Source organism: Oryx dammah, unplaced genomic scaffold, assembly GCF_014754425.2.
Source record: "Oryx dammah isolate SB20612 unplaced genomic scaffold, SCBI_Odam_1.1 HiC_scaffold_16, whole genome shotgun sequence".
In the NCBI taxonomy this organism is placed as follows: Eukaryota; Metazoa; Chordata; class Mammalia; order Artiodactyla; family Bovidae; genus Oryx; species Oryx dammah.
In genome coordinates this window covers 2,524,616-2,552,243 of record NW_024070200.1, presented here as the reverse complement: position 1 = coordinate 2,552,243, position 27,628 = coordinate 2,524,616, and the positions used below count along the sequence as shown (strand labels likewise).

Below are 27,628 nucleotides of genomic sequence, written 5' to 3'. Positions count from 1 at the left end.
TGGCAGGGCCGGGGAGAATCCCCTCCACCCCCAGCCCTTTCTCCTCTCAGTGCCTTCCTCAGCCAGAACTGCTTACAGTGTGGGCCTGGGCGAGAGAGAAGAGGACGGGGTGCTGGTGGGCCGCTGAGACAAGGGGTGTTGACACTCAAAGCCCTGAGTGCGGTGCCACCAGCCCTGCTCAGCTGGCTTTAGCTTCGGGCAGACAAGGCAGGTGTCTGGCCTCTGGGAGCCGTCATGCTCAATTTTTGTAAAGCTCCTACTTCGACAGAGCTTTTTTTTTTTTTTCCCCCAATACTTCACGGAAGAATATAAACAAAAGCATTTGAAGCACTGTATCGGTGTGAGCATTCTTTTTGAAGTTCACTTTGAGTTTTTTAGGCCACCAGAAACCTCCAATTCTCAGAATTGTGTAGCTGTGGGTACACAGATGGGACATGAAAATGAGATTTTACTTGTGGGTGAATTTATTCTCAATATCATGAGCCTGTATTCTTGAATTATTTCTCAGTTATATCTAATGATCATGTCCTGGTCCTCTACTAGATAATTAAAGAGAATTAAAGTCTTAAATTTGATATTTTTAGTTGAGAGAAAACACTTTACAAATATAAAGTGACAATGTTCTAGGCTTGGTTTGGGAGATAGAAACCTATTTCAATAGCTTTTTTAATCATTTAGACTAAAAGAACTATGGAGTTGATATTGTATTTGAATTGTAAAAACATTTTTCTCAACATTCTGAAAACATATACTAATTTTATATTAAATCAATTTCTTGCTTATATTTGTATATTAAATAGAATTAGCACAAAATAATCTTTCAGTAACTTGTTTTTGTCTTCCAGTGAGGATGAACTGGAAGAAACAAATGGAAATAACCCCATTGACATGGAGATTGATCAAAACAAGGAAAGCAAAAAGGAGGTATTTTTTCCCCTAGTATTATTAAGGCAAATAAATTTCATTTACTAGTTTCAAAGTAAAGCGTTCTTTTTCCTTAGTCTACTTAATATATTAAGTGCCATGTAGGAGACTTCCCTGGTGGCTCAGACGGTAAAAGTGTCTGCCTACAATGCGGGAGACCCAGGTTCGATCCCTGGGTTGGGAAGATGCCATGGAGAAGGAAATGGCAGCCCACTCCAGTATTCTTGCCTGGAAAATCCCATGGACAGAGGAGTCTGGCAGGCTACAGTCCATGGGGTCGCAAAGAGTTGGACATGACTGAGCGACTTCACTTTCACTTTCAAGAGATATCATGGTATGTATGAGTTTTTAAACAATATTATCAATAACCTCAGATATGCAGATGACACCACCCTTATGGCAGAAAGTGAAGAGGAACTAAAAAGCCTCTTGATGAAAGTGAAAGAGGAGAGTGAAAAAGTTGGCTTAAAGCTCAACATTCAGAAAACTAAGATCATGGCATCTGGTCTCATCACTTCATGGGAAATATATGGGGAAACAGTGGAAAGTGCCAGACTTTATTTTTGGGGCTCCAAAATCACTGCAGATGGTGACTACAGCCATGAAATTAAAAGATACTTACTCCTTGGAAGGAAAGTTATGACCAGCCTAGACAGCATATTCAAAAGCAGAGCCATTACTTTTCCAAACAAAGGTCCGTTTAGTCAAGGCTGTGGTTTTTCCAGTTGTCATGTATGGATGTGAGAGTTGGACTGTGAAGAAAGCTGAGCTCCGAAGAATTGATGCTTTTGAACTGTGGTGTTGGAGAAGACTCTTGAGAGTCCCTTGGACTGCAAGGAGATCCAACCAGTCCATTCTAAAGAAGATCAGTCCTGGGTGTTCTTTGGAAGGACTGATGCTAAAGCTGAAACTCTAATACTTTGGCCACCTCATGCAAAGAGTTGACTCATTGGAAAATACTGATGCTGGGAGGGATTGGGGGCAGGAGGAGAAGGGGACGACAGAGGATGAGATGGCTGGATGGCATCACTGACTCGATGGACATGAGTATGGGTGAACTCCGGGAGCTGGTGATGGACAGGGAGGCCTGGCAGGCTGCAGTTCATGGAGTCACAAAGAGTCAGACATGACTGAGTGAACTGAACCTTGCTTTATAGAACTTAAGAGTTTTGTTTGCCAAGAAACATAAGAAAGGAAGCCTTAAAGGGGAAGATGGCATTAATGAGAGGTTTTCTGTAGGGTAGCAGTCCTCACTGTCCTCTTTGCTGGGCACTCGCTCAGCAGGTTAGAAAGGGGCCTCTTGCCCTCCTCTCGGCCTTGGGGCTCCTTCCTCCTGTGGGTGCCCAGGGCCTGTGCCCTCTGGGTCACGGAGAAGCTTTAACCTCTCATGTTTTAAAAACCGTGATGCCAGAGGTTTTTAGTCTGTGGATTCAAGAGGCCCACAAACCCCTACAATTATATATGACTTTGGGGGGTATATTTATAGCATTTATTTATTATAAACTGTTCACTGAGAATAATGGGGTGTCTGGGTGATCTTAGCCTTTGAAATGAGGGTGATAAACTTGGATTCTTTTGCTGATTCATAACTGAATAAAGCACATGTAGGATCCCTGAGGACCCTCTGAGGACACCAGGCCTTGTCACTGTGGCTCAGTGGAAACCCCCACAATACATACGTGCCTGCAGGCAGTCCCTGATGCGGCCCCCACCACCTGGGCAGAGGTCCCAAGCCCCCTGGTATCTGTCCACTGGAGTCCCATTCAGGCTGGAGTGTGGAATCCCAGCGTTGGTATTACTTGTACATGTGTTCAAATAAGTGTCTGTTGTTTCACTAAAATCTAAAAGTTTCTCTGTCTCAGAAGGTACTGAAGTATGAAAAAAACAAGAGTCTAGACATACCTAAACTAAAAATATACCAGTAATAAATGCTTTTTTATAGGTATGTAGGAAATACAGCTAAATAAAAGGGAAAAAATGAAAATGGTTTATAATATCATCAACCTTTATCAGGTCTTGGGTAAAGAAGCCGCCTGCCAATGCAGGAGTGAAAGTGAAAGTTGCTCAGGTGACTCCATGGACTATACAGTCCATGGAATTCTCCAGGCCAGACTACTGGAGTGGGTAGCCTATCCCTTCTCCAGCGGATCTTCCTGACCCAGGAATCTGACTCAGGGTCTCCTACACCGAAGGCAGATCTTTACCGGCTGAGTCATCAGGGAAACCTACCAGTGCCAGAGGCATGGGTTTAATCCCTGGGTCAGGGAGATTCCCTGGAGGGGAAAATGGCAACCCACTCCAGTATTCTTTCATAGAGAATCCCATGGACACAGGAGCCTGGTGTCCATGGGGATGCGAAGAGTCCGGGGATGCAGAGTCAGACACGACTGAAATGACTGAGCATGCACCCGTCATCACTGTTAACATTTTGGTGACTCTTCCCAGAGGACCTTCTGTGTAAAACGTGCATGTATGCACGCTCAGTCATTTCAGTCGCATCTGACTCTTTGCCACCCCATGGACTGTAGCCCGCCAGGCTTCTCTGTCCATGGATTCTCCAAGCAAGAATACTGAAGTGGGTTGCCATATTATATAGTTCCCTGTGGTATATATATAGTAGGACCATGTTTTTGCATTAAATATATAATAGCTTGTCTCTGCTAGTCCCAAACTCCCAATCCAACCCCCTGTCCCTCCAGCAACCACAAGTCTGTTCTGTATGTGATTCTGTTTGTTTCATAGATAAGGTCATTTGTGTTTTGTTTTAGATTTCACATATAAGTGAAATCATGTGATACTTGTCCTTCTCTGTATTGCTTCACTTGGTATGATACTCTCGTTGCGTTCATGTTGTGGCAGATAGCATTGTTTCCTTCTTATGGCTGAGGAGTTGTCTTCCGCTCTTCCCCAGTAGCACATTGGACACCTTCCGACCTGGGGGCTTATCTTTCGGTGTCACGTCTGTTTGCCTTTTTATACAGTTCGTGAGGTTCTCGTGGCTAGTATACTGGGGTGGTGGTGGTTTGCCACTCCCTCTTCCACATTTTGTCAGAACTCTGCTATGACCCGTCCGTCTTGGGTGGCCCTACACAGCATGGCTTGTAGCTTCATTGAGTTAGACAAACCCTTCACTGTGATAAGGTAGTGATTCCGGTATATATGTACCACATCTGTTTTTATCCCTTCATCTTGTCAGTGGACACTTGGGTTGTCTCCATGTCTTGTCTCTTGTGAACAGTGCTGCTGTGAAGAGAGGGGTGCATGTATTTTTCGGATTACAGGTTTGTCCTTGTATATGCCCAGGAGCGGACTGTAGCCCGCCAGGGGTCCAGGGGTCCAGGGGTCAGTGGACCACATGGCAACACTGTTTCCAGTTTCTTGAGGAATGCTACTGCTAATCCTGGATGTATTTTTATGTGGAATATATTTGTATGCATAGCCGTATGTTTGTTATTCTATCATACAAATCTTTTATAATTGAGTTGATTTATACAAATTTTAACAATCTTTTCCCTATAATTAATGCTGAAATCTGATACATAACTACATATTTGTGCACTTAATTTTTTCTGTTAGAATTAATCTCTGGAAGTAGAATTATTGAGTCAAAATATTCTAGATATATTCTTAAGCCTTCTTTTGGCATAGTGTATTATTATCAAATAGAAAACTGGTCATACTTTCTGGATGGCACTCTCACCAGTGATCTATATGAGTGCCCAGATCGTTTTAAGGATTAGTTAAATTACATTGTTTGTGAAATCAAATTGAATTTGCAGTTTTTAGTAAGCTTTGTTTTTGATGCATTGTTATGTATTAGGTTCTTCAGTGGAACATTTTAAATGAGAGAGAAGCAGCTTGGTTTTATATTAATTTCTATAATTCTTATTTATATAGCAAAATAGTTTCTTATTTAGTTTCTTAGCTTCTTAACGTGCTAAAATGTATGAAAACAGACTTGGTTAGTAGGTGACCGGCACCGTGCTATTATAGAACACAGGTTATTGCTGACTGAGATTTTTATGTGTTGTTTATTACCACTTGTTTGAGAGCTTATTGCTACCATCATAGTCTGCGTGGTCTTTTTATCTGTCTTAAAATGTGAAGCAACAAGCTTGAATGTATTTTCAGCTTTACCAGCCAGTGTTAATAGACTAACAAGATGAGATTATAATCAGTTAACCTAAAATTCTTGTTAAAATGGTTACCAATAGGATGTTATCCTTTCCTTGCCAACATGTGAGTGCATTTCATTTCCAAAAGTTTTGGTTTTAGAAAGAGCATTTTAAAAAATAAGCAGCAGTCACACATTTCTGAATGACAGCTTCTAGTTTTTGAAGCAGGTTACATGCCATGGAAAGTGTGTCATCTCAGAAAGGGGTATATAAACAAGTTTCATATTGAAGTGTTTATTTTTATAACCTTCTATCAAGATTTAAGGAATCTAAATGGGTCCTTATACATGTGCTGAACCATTTTTTTTCTTTCTGTGGCCATATGTCTGTCTACATTGCTGGGGACTGTTAGGATGAAATCATTCCTTATTCGTATATACACAGCTCACCAGGAGGGAGCACAGGTTATTTTTTTTCCCTATATTCTCCCAGAAGCTGGGAATGCTTCTTGTCAGAGGTTTATAGAATAAAGATGTATCTATCTGTAAAGGAAGGAAGTAGAGTCCACTTTGAGTTGTTTATTTAGCTAGTGTTCTTTGTCTATTAACTGTGTTTTAGAATTTGTGGATGGTTGTTTTGGTATGGCGTGGTATTTGTCTTAGAAAGATGCTATTCATTTGACATTTTAATTTTTTCACTTTCTCATTTATCAAATATGTGTACCATGCAGGTGCCCCCTACTGAGACGATTCCTCAGATCAAAAAAGAAAAACATAGCACTCAAGCTAAAAATAGAGCAAAAAGGAAACCTCCAAAAGGAATGTTTCTTTCTCAAGAAGACGTGGAGGCAGTTTCTGCCAATGCCACCGCCGCTGCCACGGTGCTGAGACAACTGGACCTGGAGCTGGTGTCGATCAAACGACAGGTGCCGCGCACCCCCCGGCGGAGAGCGCCCTGCACTGCAGCTGTGCTCTCGCCGCTCACTTGCTGCACAAATCTCAGGGGCCTGTTCTGTTTCCAAGGAATTGGACAGAGGATCTTAGGCCCGTTGATTTTTTTTTTCTCCTAACTTAACCATGAAATTGAAATTTTACATATCCGTATCGATCTAGATACAGATCTCAGTGATGTTCATAACATGAACACACCCACATAGCCTCTTTCTGGTTAAGACCTGGAACATGGTCTCCGGCACCCTGTTCATCTCCCCTTTGTCCCTGCTCCTATTTTGCTTTGAGTCTGGGCTGTCTCCCCTTGTTGCCTGTCACTGGGTACTGATAGGAACGTGGTTTATGTGCCTCTTGGTGCGTTGCGTGTGTATGCTTGTTGGAGATACCCCTCAGAGCACAGCTGCCAGGTTGTTGAGCGTGCACACATCCAGCACTAGAGAACCGTCTCCCAGGCTGGTTGTTTCACTTTGTGTGAGTGCTGGTTGCACCCTGGCAGGATTTCCTAATTGTAGCACAGCTGACTTTTTGGGCCAGATAACTCTTTTTGTGGGGAGTTGTTCTGTGTCTTGTAGGACATTTAGCAGCAGCTTTGGCTTCCACCCACTGGACACCAGCAGCGCCTCCCCCCACCACTCTATTGTGCCCACGTTGTGGAATTATGGGGCTGGCAGGGGGTTGTCTCACATTCCCATTTGGAGGCCTGCTTTTTTACGCACTCAGTGGCAGCTTTTTTTTTCCTTAGTATTTGTTTATTTGGCTGCACCAGGTCTTGGTTGTGGCATGCGAATCCTTAGGTGTGGCTGTGGGATCTAGTTCCCGGGCCAGGGGTCGAACTTGTACACCCTGCATTGGGAGTACGGAGTCTTAGCCACTGAACTGCCCCCAGCCCCTCCCAGTGGTATCTTTGATGAACTGATGCTCTTAGTTTTGAGGTGGTCCAGTTTCTTGTTCTTGTCTTGTGTGGTGGGTACTCTCAAGTTCTGTTAGGAACCCTTCCTGAGGTCATGAGGCACTGTGTTAAAAGCTTTGTTTTGCGTTTTGATCTTCAGTTTACCTGGAATGTTTTTCTTTCTTGTTACGTGTGGGGTTGTTTGTTTTTTTTTTCCACATGAATCTCTAGTTTACCAAGCACTGTTCATTAAAGACTGCCCTCTTCCTGTTAGAAGGCCGTGGGACCTCTGTTTTCAATCTAGTGTCTGTCGTGTGTGTGGGTCAGGCCTGGAGTTGGGTTTCTCCTTTCTTCACCAGCATCTCATGGTCCTGATGATACACAGGTTATCAGTGGTGCTTTGTGGTACGGGAGTCTTCCAACATTGTCATGGATCCCTGCCCTTGTGTTTCCATATAAAACTTAGAATCACCTTCTCAATTTCCAGAAAAGTAATTTTCCTAGAGGGGATGCTGTATAGATCAAGATAGAGAGTTAACATCTCACCCATGAACATGATTTGCCCCTGCACTTCTGTGATCTTGTTTCTTCCAAAATTTTGTAGTTCTTGATGGGAACAAGTCTTCTGTTTCTTTTATTGGAGTTACTCCTACATGTTTGGTACTTTTTTGGTGCTCTTGTAAAGAATAGTGCTTCTAAAATGAATCCTTTCCTGATTATTTGTGCCTCATGTGGGAAATGACTCATCCTTTTGGTCTGATTTTGCATAGAAGTCAAACTGAGAAATCAGCCAAGTGGCCCAGTGTTGTCCTTGCCTTAGTCATTTCCCCCGACCCCCACCCTGACTTCCAGGTGAACTAGCCACTGGCAGTCCTCGCCGCTTGGACGAGATGAGAAGAGCAGGGTGGCCTGCTCTGTGGCCTGTCTGTCCTCTGGTGCAGGAGGCGCACAACCCAGGGCCGAGCCAGCCCCACGGACTCACGGGCGTGGCTATCTGTCCCAGCTGCTGGCAGAGCTGTATTCTAATCTTAGGAGAATCAGTTAATCTTTCTGGGCCTCTTCTCAAACAAGGAGATTCATCCTTGTCTGCCTGATGGTATGGGATGCGTGAGGACTGGTACGCTGTGTGGGGGGCAGGCTCTCTGGTTAGGGCCGGGCTCCCCTCTGCATCTCCTCTCCCTCTCCTGGGGCTTCAGTCCCGCGGCCAGGTGAGTTTCTTATGCGTGCTGTGCAGTATCAACATGGAAAGGGGATGAGGCCCTTTCCCACAGAGCTGTTACTGGTAGATAGAGAGCCTTCAGTTTTCAGAGCCAGGATCAAGAGCAAGAATGTTTTATTTGAAAGTAGCTGCCCAGAGTTGACATTACTAAAGAGTGAATTCTCGGAGTCTTCAGTTACTGGGAGATGAGGCCAGTTGTTTGCTTTCTGCAGCCTTTAGCTTTGCTGCCAGCTGCACTCCCAGACTTCCATGGTGGTCAGTCACATGGTAGGCCTTGTGTTCTGGGCACCCCCACATCTGGTCCTATGTCTGGGACACATTCATCCGATGGTAACAGAAAACGTGACTAATGATGTCTCAAAGAGTGAGCTGTTTGTTTCTTTTTTATTCTTATAAAATAGCAAGAAATTCCAACATCAATGGTTGCTGGTTAGTTCCTCTGCTCAGTGCTGCTCTCGGAGGCCCCAGATTCTTTCAGAATTTCCTGTATCCTTAGCTGCTAGGGTTTTCATCTTGCTTGTGGCCTCATGCTGGACACTGCAGAAGCCATTTCATCACCTTTGTGTCTGTGTTCAGGGCAGTAAGAAGAGGGAGGGGGAGCGGAGCTGATCCTTCTGTCCCTTTCAGCAGGAAAAGCTCTTGCCTCCTCAGAACCTCCTAGATGTTCTATGCACCAGGGCTCTGCAGCCCAGCTCCTCCTAGCTCCAAGGAGATCCTCAGTTGCTGTCAAAGATACAAGTGAGATGGGGACTGGGGACAGGTTAGCCAACAGACACTGCCTGTTGCATCAGGACTTGCTGGGTGGAGGGAATGAAAAGGTCTGACATTAGAGAAGAATCTCTAAATACGCAGTAAAGCAGGAAAAAGAAAGTTGTGTTTAGCCAGGAGCCCTCGGTAAGACCCCAAGCCAAGTGGACTGCTTTGTTTGGTTCTTTTTTCCATGCTGGTTACTTTCTTATCCTCTGTCTTATCCAGCTTGTTGCCACTCTGGCTTCATTTCCAGTTGGCATAATTTTGTCAACTAACCCCTATTCTTACACTTATTAGTAAACACAAATGATTAGAAGAAGGCCTATAGGTAAATGAGAATATTGAGCTAACTTTTAGTTCAGAACTTGTGGATATTTTACCTTGTAGCCACTCATTTAATGTCTATGCTTTTTTATCCACTGATTTTAGAAGATGCATGTTTTACTTAAACAGATTGGTCTCCCTGGAAGATGCGTATCACTTAATCCCAGTGCAATATAGATAGGATAGATAGATCTCACGCACTCTCTCAGCTTTGTATCATATATTATAAACATATAGGTAGAATGAATAGAGTAACTGGAGTGCCTGAGGAGAGGGGGAAACATGGGGTATTTTAGACCCCTGACTTGAGAATTTGCTCATTGCATGTTGGAAATTTCTGGGCTTCATTTTCAGAATTCAGGGAACATAATCTGAGTGCCTTGTAGTATTTTGTGGTTTGTTGGTAACTGCAAAGTCTGAGAAGAATCTAAGATTTTGCTCTTTATTATCAGAGAGTGTTCTATTAACTAATGCTGGTCTGAGAGCTTGGAATTACTTACTCTGAGTAAGTTTGGGGTATTTTCTTCTGATTTATATACCTTTTCAAAATAAACTAAAGCAAATTTCAGTAAAGCATGGTCCTAGTTTATGGTTTTTACTGTAGAGTGAGTTCTGTGTGTGTTTCCAGTATTTTTCTTTTCAAAAGATTTGGAGTGGGCTGCATGACGGGTATACTGTGAGGCCCTTACTAAAGGCAGACAGGGTCGGTTCTGGTCCTTAGGAGTGCTGGTCTTACTTACTTGCCTGCTGGTCCCATTGCATCGAAAAATCTTTCCTGTATTCCTCCCCAACCTGCCCAATGCCTTTAAATCTTTGAGAAGTAAAACACAGGAGGAAAGGATCTGTGAAACTGGAAATCAATAAAATGTAAGTAGTTGAAAGTGGGATTTTTGAAAATTGTATAAGTATGAAAAGTTTTAGAGAGACAAGCATTAGAAGTGCCCATATGACAGTATCTCCACTCATCTCTCACCTCTTCCCTGGCTCTGAGAGTGCTGCTTTTCTCCATTTGCCTAGGGCACTTTCTGCTCACAAAATGTTTTTGGTGTTTCCCTTGGAAAAATGAACCTGTTCCTCTGCTTGCTTTCTTATTTGCTCAAGTGATACTCAAGAATGAAAGTGCCGGGGCCAGAGTTCCCCTGGTGCTTGGCACAGAAATTCCCCTCTGCCTAGAGCAGAGTGAAAGGGCCCCATCTGTGACCCAGCTTGCTCAGGAGTCCGAGCAGAATTAAGGAGCAGCCCTGAATTGATGGAATGGTTTGTCCTGTTTTGTCTTTCAAGCTCAGTGAAAGATTAGGTCCACCGAATCAAAGCAAGAATGTGGAAAAGATAATTTGGGAGAAAATTAAGAAGTTACAGTCGCTCAAAATTAGGCTCGTGGAAAAATAGCTTTTTTCCTCTCCCCATTGAAGAAATCTGAAGGGCGGGCTTCTGCCCTCACTCTGCCTGCTCTGCTCCCTCAGCTCCACTCTGTGTGGTGGGGGCATAGGCGCTGGGTCGGTGTCAGACTCAAATTGTGCCTTCTGTTGTCCAGGTAGGCACCTGTTAATGAGCTATTGGATTAGGATTGTGTGTGCAGGAACCTTCTTACCACCATCCCTTCCTTGTTTGTTCCTTGTTTGTTGCCCTCAGCAAGTTAATTAAAATATCTATTAATAGTTAGCTGCTCTCAAAGGATGCGATAGGGGCCTTGTATTTGGGGCTGTCAAACAGACCAGGAATTGCTTTCCTCTTGGCTTTTTGTTTCTTTTAACTTTCATAGTTTTGTTTTCTTTTCATACCTTTATAAAAGTCTTTCATTTTTAAAATGAGAATCTTGTTTCTCTTAGATTCAGAATATTAAACAGACGAACAGTGCTCTAAAAGAAAAACTTGATGGTGGAATAGAACCATACCGACTTCCAGAGGTAAGATTATGTAAATATCATCTTTGAAGTCACACCCAAGTTTGTGTTTAAGAATTTACTGTCTGTGTCTCCAGTACACATCTTCTAGAAGGAAAGGTATAGACATCATTTATTATAACCCTAGTTGATGTTAACATTCTGATATAAGATTGATTAATCCTCATAAGGACACGCCCGTGCCTAAATGTAGTGTGCTAACAGGACTCATTTGGATGTCCAGGTCATTCAGAAATGCAACGCCCGCTGGACCACGGAAGAGCAGCTGCTCGCTGTACAAGGTAGGAAGCTTGTACTTATAAACAAGAAGCTTGTACTTATAAACTTAGAAGCTCTGCTTATAAACAGAGAGCTTAGGCAGAGCAGTCGCCTCAGGAGGCAGTTGTGCCCCAGCCTGCTCTCAGCACACTGCTCACCTTTAACAGACTCCTGGGAGCTGACATCCTTCTAGTGGACATCATATTAGCTGAATTTCTGCATTCCCTTTGGGCTTTGCTTTTTTCCTTTCCCTTGTCTCACAAGATGTAAAAATTAATCTGGAAGTCTCAGTGTCTCAAGGCATATTTCATTTTAGCAGCTGCTTGTTGGGTTCTGAATAGTCAGAAAGGACAGAGTGAGGGTTAGGGCTGTAAGGTTGGAGGTGTTCTAGTCCTGGGACCCTGGAAAGGCCTGTGTGGAATGTCCACAGCACAGGATAGCTGCTGGGTGACCTCAGTTATACCTTGCGGTGTGTGGTGAGAAGGTGCAGACTCTACATGACAGGTCACGCGGACTGTGACTGGTCTCGCACGCAGACTGCCGTGCTGCTCTTCCTGTTGGTTTCTACGCTAAGATAGTGTCTGCTGTTAGGAGCCCCCGTGCTGCCTTATCTGGATCAGGGGTGAGTCTCAAGTGTGTGTGTGAGTGTGTTTTATTATTTTTCTCTTGTGTTGAAAAAGACGCTTTCTTCCATCCTTAGCCATCAGGAAATACGGCCGAGATTTCCAGGCCATCTCAGATGTGATTGGGAACAAATCAGTGGTGCAAGTGAAAAACTTTTTTGTAAATTATCGACGCCGCTTCAACATAGATGAAGTTTTACAAGAATGGGAGGCAGAGCACGGGAAAGAAGAGAATGGTCCCAGCAACCAGAAACCTGTCAAGTCCCCAGACAGCTCCATCAAGGTGCCTGAGGAGGACGACGAGGTGAGCCTGAAGCAGCTGTCTCTGCAGGACTCATGCTCGACCTCCAGTTACTTTCTTCACTGATGACCTTTTCCAGCTGTGGAAATAGATTTAGGCTTCAGCTGTGTCAGTAATGACTCTTACCCGTAAATGCTGTAATATCTATTGACTTTAGTCACTTCTTGGTCACTGTGTACGTTATTCACGTTTGAATTCCTGGACAAATTCTTAAGTCCACCCTACTTTCTCTAGCCACAGAATATTTCACATTACCAGTATTTCCTTAAATACAGTAACCACTTGGCCCTGAAACAGTAAGTTAGAAGTGCCTTGAGGATCGGTAGAGTTCAGTCATGTGAACTGTGTGTTGTCCCCTGTGAGGTGTGTGAGCTTACAGGGGTCTCTGCGGCCACACCTCCAGCCTGGCTGCTGTTGGGGGGCCAGCGGCTAAAGGACTGATGGGGACAAACCTAGGTCCTGGGTTGCTTGGCATTTCCAGAGTGGAACTAACGTTCTTGTGACCTCCTGGGTGGTGGCACTGAGTCCACTGGCCCAGTCGGCAGAGGTTGAGGGGAGATTACTAAGGCTGCAGGGTCTGTCTGCTGCCTGCCTGCTTCCTGCGGCAGGGGCCTGCCCCCTGCATGCTCACCCTTCCCCACAGACAGTGCGTAGGGCTAGGGGGTGGGAGTGCACACCATCCACTTTATCTTTGCATTTGCTCACTGACATGGTGGTAGCTCAGGTGGTAAAGAATCTGCCTGCAATGCAGGACACCTGGGTTCGATTCCTGGATCAGGAAGTTTCCCTGGAGAAGGGATAGGCTACCCACTCCAGTATTCTTGGGCTTCCCTTGTGGCTCAGCTGGTTAAGAATCCACCTGCAATGCGGGAGACCTGGGTTCGATCCCTGGGTTGGGAAGATCCCCAGAGAAGGGAAAGGCTACCCACTCCAGTATTCTGGCCTGCAGAATTCTAATGTGAGGATTAATTTGCTCATTACTTTATCATCAAAATCTTTCCCAAATGAGGCAGGAAAGACTTGAAGTTACTTCTTCTGTGTTGTCCTGTGACTCTTTGCTCCCAGAGCCTGGCTGTAGAACTTGGAGGCCCCCAACCTGTGTGTGCATGAGCCTTGTGAGGAGGGTGCCCTGAGAGCATGGTACTGCCAGCCACCCCCACCCCTCCACATCCATATGCCAGTTTGAGAAAGGGCCTTGAGGCATCTACACCTGTCAGAAGATGTAGTTTTAGAAGCATACTAATTTTATTAGACTATTTAGATTTTGCTACCAGAAAATGTTCACAGTCGGGTTCAGTCTCTAGTACTGGCGGTGCAAATGGTTCCTTGACTCACACCCACCCAGCCCAGCCTGCCCACAAACGGGACAGCACAGAAGCAAAAGAGGTGTTTTTATCTTGGGGCAGTGACTTTATCTGACAGCTAGTTACCCCTTTAACAACAGATTACCTTCCCTGAAGTCCTGGACTCAGTTTAGGAAGCATTGAGAACATGATGATTACCGGGAAAGAGCCATTAGAACTTGGAGAATGAAAGCTTTCTTCCAGGTCTGTTTTCTGACTTAAGGCTCATGAAGCAGAAATGAGAGGAAACTCAGATCTCTTTCCACTTCAGATTTCATCATAGCCGGCCCCAGAGAATTAGCATGAAAAATGTGCTCACAGGTTGAGAACCTAGAGTCATCATTTTCTTAGACCTGATCTGTTGATTGGCTTAATCTGTCAGCTGATGTTTCCTCCTGTCTTGCTAGCCCAGAAGGTCTGTCCTTCCTTTTCTTTAGTCCCTTTCTTCTTATGCTTCTTAAGGCACCAGGCCTCCTGCTTTCCACCCTGGTTTTCCAGTCTCTGTGTTAGCCCATAGAAGGAAATTAATCTGTAAGGACCAGCTGCTTCTCTGTGTCCACCAAGGGCCTAAGGGAACTAGCTAATTGTCTGTCTGATCAGTGCTCAGAACTTAGTGTGCTTGTAATTTCTCCATTCCTGTGGAGTCCAGCAGCTCAGAAAGATGTCTGCTGGTGTCCAGCCTGCCTGCGGGTCTTACCTGTTTATGCAGTGCAGACAGATTTGAGAAGTTCCTGGTTATCTGTCAGCTGTGGGCTTTCTTCCCTTGGAGCTGAGGAGGGAGAGTAAGCCACGAGGGTTGAGCGTGTGAGACTCAGGGTTCTCTGGGGAGGGGCGGGCACAGATGGAGTCCGGGGAGGTGTCAGAAAGGTGTGGAATGACGCTGAGGTGACTGGTTTGGAGGTAAACATTCTCACTTAAAAAGTGTAGAGCGATTGAGTGTATTACTATTAAGGAGAAATTGATTTCACTAGTAACAGTTCTCATAAATTGGGGTTTCACCTGAAGGCACAGCTGTTTTCAGATTTTGGACTCTAAGTTTGGCTGTTTCCTTAGAAATAAGACACCATGGGGGAGCAGCAAGCTCTTGAGACCCTCGGTGACCTTGAGGCCTAGTTCCAGCAGTCAGTCTTTAAACATGAGAGTAGAGAATTAGAAAGGCCTGTGAAGTTTATAAGAAGCTGCAGCCTTTATGTTGCAGCTGTCTGCTAACCAGTGTGGGTGCTGGGACTCCCAGCAGGGCACCTGAAGGCCCTGTGCGGGCCCCTTAACCCTGTGCGGGCCCCTTAACCCTGTGAGGTGGACCGTGGTGTTGGGCACCTGCTGCTGACAAGGACCCTGCTAACTCGCCCCGGATGCACAGTTGGAAGGGCAAAGCGGGGCCTGGAGGTCCAGGCACGTGGCCATGGAGACCTGCCCACGCGGCCTGGCGCAGCCTCCACCTCTGCACCCTGGCCTGGGAGCTGTGGGGCTGGAGAGGGTAGGGGGGCTGCCCCAGACCAGAGTCAGCAGCGCGTTCTGGTGACCTGTCTGTGTTTCTCTGTTTCCTCCTCGCTCAGGCTGCTTCTGTTCTTGATGTCAGATACTCATCTGCCTCCTGAGACACTCTGGTGGCTTGAGCGCTTGGTGTGGACGCCTGCATTTTCCAGGATTCAGGTACCTCCAGACTTCACCCAGCCATCCGCATCACAGCTCTGTGGACAAGCAGCTATTACCAAAAAGGCACACACTCGCAGTCCTGGGCTACACCTGCCTTAATTCTTCGCTCGTTCCTCATGCGGGGCCGCTTCCCCGAGAGCTCTCTGTGTCTCACTCCGCCTCAGTGCGGGGATCCCGTGGCCTGCACGCTTCTGCGACGCCGGGGCCCGCCGCCCCCATGGAGCCCCGGCCCACCTACGGCAGCTCTTCCCCGTTGGCGGCTTCGGAACAAGGAGTCACTCGGAGGTGCGACTCTGTTCCTGCATGGCCTGCAATCCCTACTTTGTGCATAATGTAATTTTCAGAGTAACTGTGACCCGTTGGCCTTCTGGGAAGTTTCCTTTGTTCTTTTCTGAGGCATCCACCTAAGTGATACCATGCTTCTTCAGAAACCACCGCGTATTGGCAGACTGCGTCATAGCCTCTATAGTGCCAGACAGCCTGATACAACTCCCCTTCCCTCGGTGTAGATGTCATTATGGTTTATAGATTCACTTGCTTAAATCTCTCCCCTCTCCCTGCCCGTGTGGTAGAAAGCTCATTCTCCGCACTGTCCTTGGAGGATCGTGGACCCTAGCACTCGCTGCCTTCAGCATCGTCACCCCAGGACGGGCGCCGCCCTGTCTTCTCCTTCCCCTCCCCGCCCCCAGCTCCAAGAGTGTCCATACACTGTACCTGGTGCTTGTACATTGGGAATTGGTGCCTTCTCCTTTTGGCAACCATGTCTTCAACCCTCTTTTCTGTTTCAGTGTCTTATTTCTTCTTTAAAGTTGATTGCTTGCCAAAGATGACATCACTGAGATGAGACGGGGAGGCCTTGCTGCAGGCGCTTGACAGCGTGCAGATGCTCGATGCCACGTGGGGCAGTGATAAGGGCCTGAGGCCACTGGCGACGGCTTTGTCAAGGCTCTGTGCTCTCTGGGCGCTGTCCTCTTGGGACACCTGGCCTCTTGCCCCTCTCTCCACGCAGCCTCTTCTCTGTCACGTGCTGGCTGTGCAAGCACCGCCCCTCGATGTTACAGAACAGGCAGGGACGTGTTCGGTCACTGGTTCTAGTGAGTCCAGCTGGGAAGAAACCATCTGCAAAGGGGTATGTGATGCCTTTTGGTTGGGCTGGGAACAAGTACAGATATTTAAACTGTACAGATATCTAAAACTTCCAGAATCACTTTTATTCTCTTGCCAGGCCATGGGCCTCTGAAGGGGCTTAGGGTAGACTGCGCCATGCCTCCTGGTGTGCCCCATTCCCTGGCCCGTGGTCGGTTCAGTCTGCACTAAATATGTGGAAGGAGCTTTTTTGTTGTTGGTTTTTGCATCAATGAAGTATTTTTTGTGCTTTCAATACCAAAAAGAAAAAAATTCCAGATGCTTTAAGGCATAAACAGAGTTCTTAAGAATTTGAAATATGCAATTAAAATTTGTTGTTTTGACTCCCACGCACCTTGCCTTTTTTTTTTTTTTAAGTCAGCTGATTTTCTCTTTAGGAAGAGGGTCAGCAAGACACCTAGAATGTTTGGAATTGTACTTCTTTTTTTGAAATCTGGAGAAAGGTTATCAGAAAGGGAGTGAGACGGGACTTTCCCGGCGCCCATCACCTACCTGTCCCTGCACACAGTGTCTGTTGGTCACGTGAGGGCTGGTGAGGAAGAGCCTCCAAGGAGCCTGGCGCCCCTGCTGCTTGTGCCAGGCGGGCAGCGCAGTAACAGTGGTCACTGTGCAGGGTCCATTTTGTTTTTGTCGTGAGCCTGCCGCCTAATTGGAACATGGCAGGAAAACATGGGCAAGAGGTGGCAGGAGTTTTGCACGTTGCTGAAAGGGGACAGTAGGCCTGGAGGCTCCCGCTGCGCCTGGCCTCTTCTCCAGACCTCCTTGCTCGTTAGAGAAGCAGTGGGCACCTCGCTGCAGCGGTCTGTCTGCCAGTCGTGCTTCCTCTTTTCACCCCCAGGCTCCTTCCCTCAAGAGTCGATCCTGCTTGGCAGTGCTTCAGGGCTGGTGCTGGTCTGTGCTGCGCGGCGGGCACACCGGCAGTGCCAGGCCCGTCTGTGCTTAGACGTCCCCTGACCTGGCTCCTGGAGACAGGTGGTCTCCAGTCCCGAAGAGTCACGGAGCTGGTGTACTTGCCGTTGTGGCCACTGGGTTTTGGCTTTCTCGCCAAGGGAAAGAGGGGTGTGGTTTTCATTTGCTAGAAGGAAAAAAGATAGTTGTCTTTGCCTGACTGCCTTCGTTGTAGTTTCATGCATAAGATAGCACTGTGTTTTAAACTGTTTCATTACACTGTCTTTGCAATGATGTTGTAAATGCAAGAAATCACTTCCCTTTAGAAGTGAAGTGGTTTGGTCTTATTTATGGGACGACCCTTTCTAACATACCAAGACTTGGGTACGTCAGCAGGTTGTGTTTGGATGTGTAAGGGTCCATGATGACCGCTGCTTCAGATGCAGTGTTCACTTAAGCTTTGTCTTCTTAAAAATTATCAATGTGAATGTCATAATTATATATATTTTTTGTGGAAAATTTCTCCTAAGTATAAGTTATTGTGCAAAATATAGTACCATTGAAGCAAATGATAGTTTACCTTTTAGTTTAGAAATCCTGAAAGATATAAATTGTATTGCATATGCATTAAAAGTTTGTTTTATTTAATTTTATGTAGATGTGTAAAGTGTTAGGTAAACATTTTTTCACTTAACTCATTTGAACACCTTGTTACTTGAATATTGTTTTGACTGGTCTGAAACAGTGATGGATTCTGTAGGATCACTCCTTAAGCAGGAAGCAGCCCTGCCTGCTCCTGCTGAGTGGGGAGCCGTGGGGCGGCAGCGCCGGAGTCGGTGGGACCCCGAGGTTAGTGTAGACCCCGCCTCTCCACGTCGTCTCGGTGCGTCCACGCCCACCAAACATCAGTTCCTCAAGATGGCTTTGGATAGTTTTTAACCTGCCAGATCCTTTGATGGTCGTAAACCTCCGATCAAAAAATGAAAAAGAGAACGTAGTTGAGTTTGGAAAGCTGACTGTTGCCACACGCCACTCTAAGTGTGCTCGTTGTCACTTTAATTTCAACTATGCCCTATTTTTGTCTTTCTGATTATCAGATTGTACTATTGGTATAATTGCATACCAAAAATAAGCCAAATAGTGCATTACACTAACTGGATCCCTGCTTATATGAGCAAAGGTCGGATGAAGCCAGCTCACCCAAGAGCCTCGTTTCTTGTCTAGCCTGATGTAAACTGAGTGACCCCGGATTCAAGCTTGTGATATCAAGTGAGACTTTATCTCAAGTTGACTCGAGGTGGTTAGCTAATTTGAATCTAGTGATCTTGTGCAATGCTCAAAACAAACCCTCTCTCTGCCACTCCCCGGACCTCTGCAGCGTTCCCTCCTTATAGTGAAGCACAATTGCAGTAACGTTACAGTCCAGCGAAGGAAGGTCAGTACAGCCTATGCATGTTGTATGATAATGAGTGTTTACAGCCCTTCTCCTGAACTCAAGTCTGTACTGGAGCAGATAGTATTCCATTACGTAGACTTATCAACTTTGCTAAGTGCTTTTTAGATTGCTTAAAAATTTTTTCAAGATTTTAAAAGATGTATAAGGTTAAGTTTGCAAATATAATGGAAATGCTGTATATCTTTTGAAGTGATAAAAATCCATGTTGGAATTTTAAAGAAAATATGTTGTAATAATGCTGTTGTAAGTAATATTTTAATGTCTCTTTTTGCCTGTTTTCTATTTCAGCACATTCATTGTGGTGAATGTTCATAGCATTATAATTGCTTAGCCATTGAATGATAACATTTGTTAGTAGAGACTGAAAGATTTATTTGTGAAATTCTGCAGAATTCATTTTTCTATTTCCAATATTTGCTGAAGTTAAATAAAAATTTTCAAGCCATTGATGTAATAAAATATGAAACAAAAGACTGTTCTGACCCTCCAGGCTCCATCAAAGCAGCAGCCCACCCTGACTGACACCAAGTGGGTTTTCCCTGCCTCTTGCCCGGGGCCTCTGGGTTTCTGAAAGCGTCCATTCCCCAGCACTGCGCACTGTGGGAGCACATGGCTGGGGTGCTTTTGTTTATAACCCTTAGATCTACTTGAACTACATTTTTTATTTTATAATATATGATGATCCTACGGTTGGGATCAAATCATTGGACATGAATTTGTTATGTTTGTGATAGTTGAGGACTTAAATGTGTAGGTTTGATGAGAGGAATTTTTTTCCTGTTAATGGTTTTTCGGCTCCAGTGGGCTTTGACACGTGGCTGCCGGCCTCAGCACAGACACGGGACTGTGGGAGAGAAGAGGCGAGATGACTGCCTGTGTTGCTTCTGGTCAGCCCAGTGGACACGGCCCAGGTCTCAGTGCCTCTCTGAATCACATGAGGACCTCCGTGAGTGCCCAGTGGCCATCTCTGTGGTCCTTTTTAGCCGGAATGTAGGATTTGGTTAGATAACACTTGTATAAAAATCAGCCTTGCCTCACACAACATGTAAAACACACAGGTGGGCTCACTCTGTGTGGTGACTTCCCTTAGCAAATGGGTTTTGCGTGACGCTTCCCAGAGGCCCTTGCCTGGCAGACACAGTCACTGTGCTGAGTGTCTGCAGAGCATGTGTGTGGTGCTGCCAGGGGTGGCCCCTGGGAAAGGAGCTCAGAGGCTCAGAGACGTCAGCACATGTCTCTGGAGGTGACTCTGGTCCAGACCCAGAGGGAGCCAGTGCCAAGGCCAGGGCCCGGGCTTTCCTTCAGGAGACTGAGAGGGTGTGCGGCAGGGACAGAGGAGGCCACGTTGGCAGCTGGGGTGGGCCCGGTGAGGGCTGTTCGGGCTTCTGATGAAGTTCCCCCTCCTCACTGCGCTCTCTGAGTTCTCCTCCTCCGTGTGTGGCACTGCTGTGTCCAAGCTCATCAAACTAGAAACACGGTGTCACCTGCCTCTGACCCCCCGCTCGAGGGCCTTCCTCCATTACTACGTCCCGTGACAGCTCAGGCCCCTCCCAGTGTCCTGAGCTGATGCTCTCGCTCCGGATTCATCTTGATCCTGACATGCCTCTTTTCCTGCTTGCTCTCATCCCGCATCTCCCAGCCATAATCAGGGCCCTTTCCCGCTTAAAACGCTCCCTCTGCCTTCCAGAAAAGCTCATTCATTCCAGAAAAGCCCTTCATTCTGTCTTAAGCCACATCACATGCCTACTGCAGGGCCAACCTCTGCTTTTCTTAGAAATGACGCCACACCCCCCTGCAGGGCCCTGAAGTCCTGACCCGTAGCTCAGGACTCCAGCTTCAGCAGAGGAACCAGCCTCAGGGCCTCTGCCACTTACGTACGTCTCTGCACTTCCTCTTGGTACTGTACCACAAAGAAATGGCTTTACGTTTGCTCTTCTTTTGAATAGGTAACCAGCATGCTTGTTACAAAAGGCAGACAGCGGGACGTAAGCTCCCCGCCTGTGGCCTCCAGCCACTTGCCCCTTCTGCTCCTCGTCTGAGAGCGTATCAGCAGGTGTACAAGCATGCACGCTCACTTGCACGTGTCACACACGTTTCCATGCAGATAACGTGCAGTCGTCTCTCTGTCAGTATGTGGGGAATTGGCTCTAGGACACCACAGACACCAGGATCCACAGATACTCAAGCTGCCCCTGTAGCAGGGTGCAGTCAGCCCTCCCCGTCCACGGGCTCCCCGTCCACGGGTGCCTGCAGAGGCGGACTGTATTGTGTATGCTGTTCTTGCCTCACAGGGTGGTACCTTAGTCCGCTACACCAACCCCCAGTCGGATAGGAAGTTGCTTCATTCCTCTGCATTGGTTTCATGGTATCCAGTTATGACAGTCACTGTTTATTTAAACTGTGTTATTTGATAGTCCGTGAAGAATCATGATATCAGAAGACTGGAGCCAGCCTATGTCATTTTGCCTACAGGCAAGTGTAGTTGTGGGGATAAATATTTAAGATTGGGATTTGAGTCCAGAAATCGGTTCACTTTGACACTTGACGCATAGTGGTGTGTTTCTCCCAGAGGGATTGTGCAGCCTCTCTTTCCATCAGCCATGACTGAGGCAGCCTGTTGCCCTGTGCCCTGCCTATCTCTGCGATAATTAAACGTGTTGATCCAAGGTGCTTCATAAGCTTTTCATGAGATCCAAGACTGTCCTAGTCATCTTTGTGCCCACAACTGGCGATAACAGGCTTGTGGAATAAAGAGCTGTGATGTCAGCACGTTGAAGAAGAAGAATGAGTGCCTGCTGGCCCTTGTGTGCAGGATGAAAGGCCCCATTGTGGTCTGTGATGGCCGCCCCCAGAGGGGAGGGGGACTCGGTGGCCGCTGGTTCCTGGGCATCTAGAGACGGATGAGCTGAGAGGTTTGGGGTTTTCCAGGCCCTTTGCTTCTTTCTCAAGCTATTTGCGTTTTTTTAATTGCCCAAGGACTGGGGTAAAAATGAACTGGAATTAAAGGTCTGGTGCTGGTACATTAGGAATGAGGTTGGAGAGCGCTCTGTGCAGCCTGGTTTTCTGGTCCTCCGTCCCCGTGCGCTATCGCCGCCCCGCCCCGGTAAGGTGCCGCATGCACGGTGCCAGCTGACCAAGAGTCCTGGACGGAGACACTCCACAGACACCTTCCAGCCGAGATGCCACAGGCAGTGCTGCTCGAACCCAAGTGGGCCGTGGGGGGAGCGTCCCACCTGGGGCATTCTTGGAAGGCACCCCTGAGGAGGTGACAGCTGAAGGAGTGGCAGCTGGCCTGGCGTCCCTGCAGACCCCGTGGTTTATGCGGGACGGGCCTGTTTCCTCGCCACCCACTGGAGGCTGCTGGAACTTCCTGTGGTTCCATGGTGATGCCTGTGTCAGTCTAGGTCCCCACTCAACGCCGAGGCTGGTGAATGTCGCTGCTGCTTGGAGATGGGGAGCAGCCAAGTTACCTGCAGGCACCGCACACAGACTCCCCCCTGAAGGCTGCCCCCTGGCCGTCAGGGTCAGAGGACAGGGTAGGGCTGAACGCTGGCACGTGGCTCTCCAGCTGTGGTTTCTGTCAGGGATTCCCTGGCCTCTGGATTGGGCAGCTGCTGGTGACCCTGGGCCTCAGGCCAACGTCCTGCCCAAGGACAGGCGTTGCTGGAGGGGGCGCCTTGTCCTCCTGCCAAGACTCTTCATGGAATGAAGTTATTTGGCGGATGGTGGCTCATGACACTTAACTGATTGAAAAGTAAATCTAGTAGCAATTAGCTCTTATATTCTGCATAATCATGAATAGGAAATTATTTGTGGTTTTTAGTATTAATTGCTTGATTTGTTGAAGATGGTCTTGGCCTCCAGGGACCAAACATGTCTTGCTTGATGTGACACTCATGGCAGCCTCACCAAAGGGCCTACCATCCTGGTCGTAGGGGAGACCGAGACTAGGAAAAGAATGTCTTCCCAAGTTGGATGAGCAGAAAGGACACTCTAGAACTGAGTTGGGGCTGGACATGCCAGAGGCTCTGCTCTACTGAGTGGCCTCCTCCTCAGGCCCTGGGACACGGCCTCAGTCGCCCCTCAGCCGCCTCATCTGTGAAGCAGGACGATAGCCGTCTGACTTACCCGAGGCAGTGCCTGGAGACGGCTTAGTCCAGCTCAGGGGCCTGCAGAGAGGAGATGCCCCACAGAAGGTTCACCCTTCCCTTCCACAAAGACCAGTTTTCTCAGGAGTGTGTGTCGCCTCATCTCCTGCGAGCAGGGGATGAACCAAGTTTCTCACAGTTCATGGGCCTTCAGACGGAGCCCTCGTTTCTCTTCCCAAATTCCCGTCTCCAGTCCTACCCCCAGACCAGTGGCTCTCCAGTGGGTTTGGTGGCACGCTCTTATCAGACAGGGATTTACTGATGAGGCGCCTCCGTGTCCACATGCTCATGTGCAGCATTTGTACGGGCAGTGCCTGTAGTTAGTATGTTCAGAATTAGAAACACCCCCCGAAGCCATTTTCTTGTGTACCCTCTATCCTAGACAGCTCGCTGACACTGCTGGTCCCTGGCCGTCCCTGCTCCGAGGCTCAGGAAGACTGTACTGTGAAGGAGGTGCACACCGTCCCCCCGCCCCTGTGTCTGCGGGAGCCAAGGCCAGAGCGCTGCAGCGACGGGCACAGGGTCACTCAGCCGGCAGCTGGTGGGTGCGCCTTGAGACCGCTCCTCGCCAGGCCTGCTGCTGTGGCCGCCGGGTGGCCGAACTGCTGTGCGAAAGGTGAGGGGGCCTCTTCCGTTTGGCTGCCCCCAAGGCTGGGCCCATTCTGAGCTCCCCCATTGCCAGCAAGCATGGCCCGGCTCCCCATCTTGAGTCCAGGCCCCAGGGCCAGTTCTAGAGTCTCCTCTCCCGCCTTCAGCCTCTGCCGACGCTGGCCGTGGGCACTCTCTCTTCCTGCAAGGGAACTCATGTCTCCGGGGCTGCTCGTCTCTAGAACAGATCCCGATTTCACGCTGCCGCCATCACGACAGTTGGTTTTGGATGCCCCGCTGGTCACCGCGCACCTGTCCCTGAACCTGCATAGTGCCCAGGGCTGACTGGACCTGGTGTCCAGCTGCCCTCCTCGACTAAGGCCTGGGCACCCCCATCTCCTCCCATGGCACCAGGCTGTCTAGAGAGGACTCTGGAAATTTCCCCACCGTGTTCCATTTCAGGCCGCCCAGCCATTGAGGTCTCCCAGGCCCTTCCTCCCGGGGGGTGATCTTTGGCTCCTCTGTAGCCTGGGGCTCTGGGCCCAGGGCCTGGTGGTGCCCGGTGAATCCTGCCCAGCAGCACCGTGAGGCCCGGGCTTCCATCAGCCCTCTTCACAGCAGCACTGGGACATAATTCTGCCCTTGTCTGGCCCTGACCACAGAGGTGGCCCTGATGACCCCTTTTCCCTGACGTCGCTGGTAGGAAAGACTCTTGGAGGAGTGGCCCCAGTGAGTTACATCTCCGAGTATCCTCACCACACACTCACTCAACCCAACTGTTCTTACTCGTGGACTTGCTTCACCCCACAGAACCTTAGCAGTCACAATGTGAGCATCAGCCTGTGCTTTCTCTTGTAGTTGAACACCCTGCCACCCTATGGAGAAGCTTTGCAACCACCTTCTGTACACACTGTGAGAGTCCCAGGCAAAAAAGAAAGGAGCAGGGAGGATATTTGAAGAAATAATGGCCAAGAACTTCCCAAGTTTTATGAAAGACACAAATATAAACATCCAAGAATCTCAATGAGCTCCAGGTAAGATGAAGTCAGAGACCCACACAAACACATGTTATAATGACTGTCAAAAGCCAAGAGAATCTGGAAAGCAGCAAGAGATGAGAAAAGCAACTCTGCACACACATGGGATCCTCAGTAAGATAATGAGCAGATTTCTCATGAGAAACACCAGAGTCCGGAAGGCAAAGGGTTGAGCATAACAAAAGCCATACGTGAGTGAACGTCATGTTCAGTGGTGAAAGAGTGAAAGCGCCTCCTTTAAGATCAGGAAGAAGGCAAGGATGCCTGCTTTCATGAGTGTAGTACTGGATGTCCTCACCAGAGCAATTAGGCAAGAAAAAGTATAAGAGGCATCCAAATTGGACAGGAAGAAGTAACATAATCTCTGTTCATGAATGATATGATCTTATATGTAAAAAATCCTAAAGATTCCACAAAGGAACTTAAAACCAATAAATGCAGCAAGGTACCAGGATAAAAAAAATCACATGAAAATCAGTCTATAATTTTTATACACTAACAATGAACAATCTGATAAGGAAATTAAGAAAACAATTCCATTTATAGTGGCTTAAAAAAAAAATACTGAGCAATAAATTTAACCAAGGAAAGAATAGGTTTGTACACTGGAAACTACAGAACGTTGCTGCAAGAAATTAAAGACAAAAGACATCCCATGTTCATGGATTGGAAGGCTTGATATTGTCAAGATGTATGGTGAGAACATTTAAGATCTACTTTTAACAAATTTCAAGTATACAAGAGAGTATATTTATTTATTCATCAATTTTTGGCTGTGTCAGATCTTCTTTGTGGCTTGAGGGCCTAGTTGCTCTGCAGCAGGTGGGATTTTAGTTCCTTGGCCAGGGATCAAACCTGAGTCCCCTGCACTGCAAGAACTCTTGACCACTAGACCTCCATGGAAGTCCCATGATCCAGTATTACTATAGAATCGTCACCACGCTGTGCATTGGATCCTCAGCACTTATCAGCCTTATAACTGAATATTTGTACCCTTTCCCCCACCCCATACTACATTCACTTTACACATCACCCTAGACCTGCCTGCATGCTCTGCTCTCTAGTCCTTGCATCCTTGCATCGGCTTGTTTGTTACCATGATCACAGACTCAGGTGTGCTGCAGCGGCAGAGACTCCTGGGCTCCCGTGGCTCAAGAAACTCCAGTAATGCTTCACCTCATAGCCAGACTGAACCCCTTGCCTCCGGCCCAGAGACTTCCTGCTGCTGCTGAAGTACCAAACACAGTAGGATCTTCTCGGTAGCCACGGCACTGTGAGAGGCGTTGATGCCCTCCCTGAACTCCAGCCATAGAGGATGGCTGGACTCAGCCTATTAATTCTTCTTCCTCACACCCTGGACTCTGCAGAGATGTATAGCTTCATACAGCCTCACTGACAATGTATCATGAGGTTGAACAAATCAGTTTGTCTTGAAACTATGGCTGGTTCAGAAATGGAAGTGAAAGTGCTGGTCGCTCAGTCATGTCCGATTCTTTCTGACCCTGCGAACTGTAGCCCGCCAGGCTCTTCTGTCCATGGAATTCTCCAGGCAAGAATAAGGGAGTGAGTTATCTTCCCAAGCCAGGGAATGAACCTGGATCTCCTGCACTGCAGGCAGATTCTTTATCATCTGAGCCACCAGGGAAACCCCTGCACCTTCTTAAATTTGCTCTTGCTGCTTTCCTTATTCCTCACTTTCCTTGCCTTGCACTTACTGATAAAGAGCTTTTACCTCTGGCTCTAGTTTCCAGGGAGCCTGGCAGTCTGCAGTCTTCTGACTTGTCATCCTAGTGAGCATGCCACAGGCTGGGCCAATGGTGCGCATCTGAAGGACTCATGTTTGCTAGTGACGGGAACAAACTCTGGCCAAATTAAGCAAAAGAAGAGAGTTCTTAGAAGGGCCTTAGAAAGTTAAAGATAGAATTATCGTTTGACCCAGTAATTCCACTTCGGGATGTATGTCCAAAGAATTGAAAGGAAGATCTTGAAGAAGTATTTGTACACCCATGTTTACAACAGCGCTATTCACAAAAGCTAAAAAGTGGGAGCAACCCAGCGTCCTTCGACAGATGAATGGATAAACAAACGTGTCACGTGAATACTGTTCAGTCTCAAAGGGGATCTGAGATGCACTACAGCGAGGAAGTACCTTGAGGACTGTCTTAGTCCACTTGGCTTGCTAATAGCAAAATAACGAACTGTGGAGCTAAGAAAAAGAATGTATTTCTCACAGCCCTGGAAGCTGGGAGATCCAAGATCCAGGCATCATCTGATTTGGTTTTTGATGAAGACCTTGTTCCTGGTTTCTAGACAGCTGTCTTTGCTGTGTCCTCAAAAATGTCCTCCTGAAATGTCTTATAAGAGCACTAATCTCATTCATAAGGGCTCTACCCTCACGACCTAATTACCTACCTGCCAAAGGCCCCACCTCCAAATACCACCACCTTGTATCAAAATAAGGATTTTGTGGGGACGCAAACATTCAGTCTATTACAAGGACTTTATGCTAAGTCAAGTAAGCCACAAAGAGAAAAATACTGTATGATTCCGTTTACATGAGGTGTTGAGAATAGGCAAATTCAGGGACAGACGGTGGAATGCTGGCTCCCGGCTGCTGGAGGGGAGAGGGTGTTTGTTTCATGGGTATACTGTTTGGATTTTGCAAGGTGAAAAGAGTTCTGGAGATGGTTGGTGATGGTTAGTGTGAATGTACTTCACACCACTGAACTGTACACATCTAAGTGGTTAAGAAGGTAAATTTTATGTTACACGTTTTTTACCACTGGAAGTATTGAAGACTTCCAGTCTGATGGTGGCGTGAAGTGGTCAGGCCGCCCGACCTGCATATAACTATGATAAAATTTGAGTGAAATACTATAACAAATACATGCCAACTACTTAAAAGAACTGGAGAGCTTCCCTGGTGGCTCAGTGGTAAAGAATCCACCTGTCAATGCAGGAGACACAGGTTCGATCCCTGATGCAGGAAGAGCCCACATGCAGTGGAGCAGCTGAGCATGTGCACCACAGCTACTGAGCCTGTGCTCCAGAGCCTGGGAGCTGCAGCTACTGAGCCTGTGCTCCAGAGCCCAGGAGCCGCAGCTACTGA

General features: G+C 47.2%; 1 protein-coding gene across 1 annotated transcript in view; it reads left to right on the top strand.

Moving 5' to 3' along the window:
* Nucleotides 1–27,628, top strand: part of RCOR1 (REST corepressor 1) — a 127,074-nt gene that overhangs the window by 98,364 nt on the left and 1,082 nt on the right. Inside the window, exons 7-12 of the mRNA XM_040256888.1 lie at nt 846–924; nt 5,770–5,964; nt 11,001–11,078; nt 11,299–11,356; nt 12,034–12,260; nt 15,157–27,628. The exon at nt 15,157–27,628 is cut by the window's right edge and continues 1,082 nt beyond it. Of these exons, the coding sequence (XP_040112822.1) occupies nt 846–924; nt 5,770–5,964; nt 11,001–11,078; nt 11,299–11,356; nt 12,034–12,260; nt 15,157–15,198 (679 nt within the window). The 3' untranslated portion in view covers nt 15,199–27,628. The remainder of the gene's footprint in view (nt 1–845; nt 925–5,769; nt 5,965–11,000; nt 11,079–11,298; nt 11,357–12,033; nt 12,261–15,156) is intronic.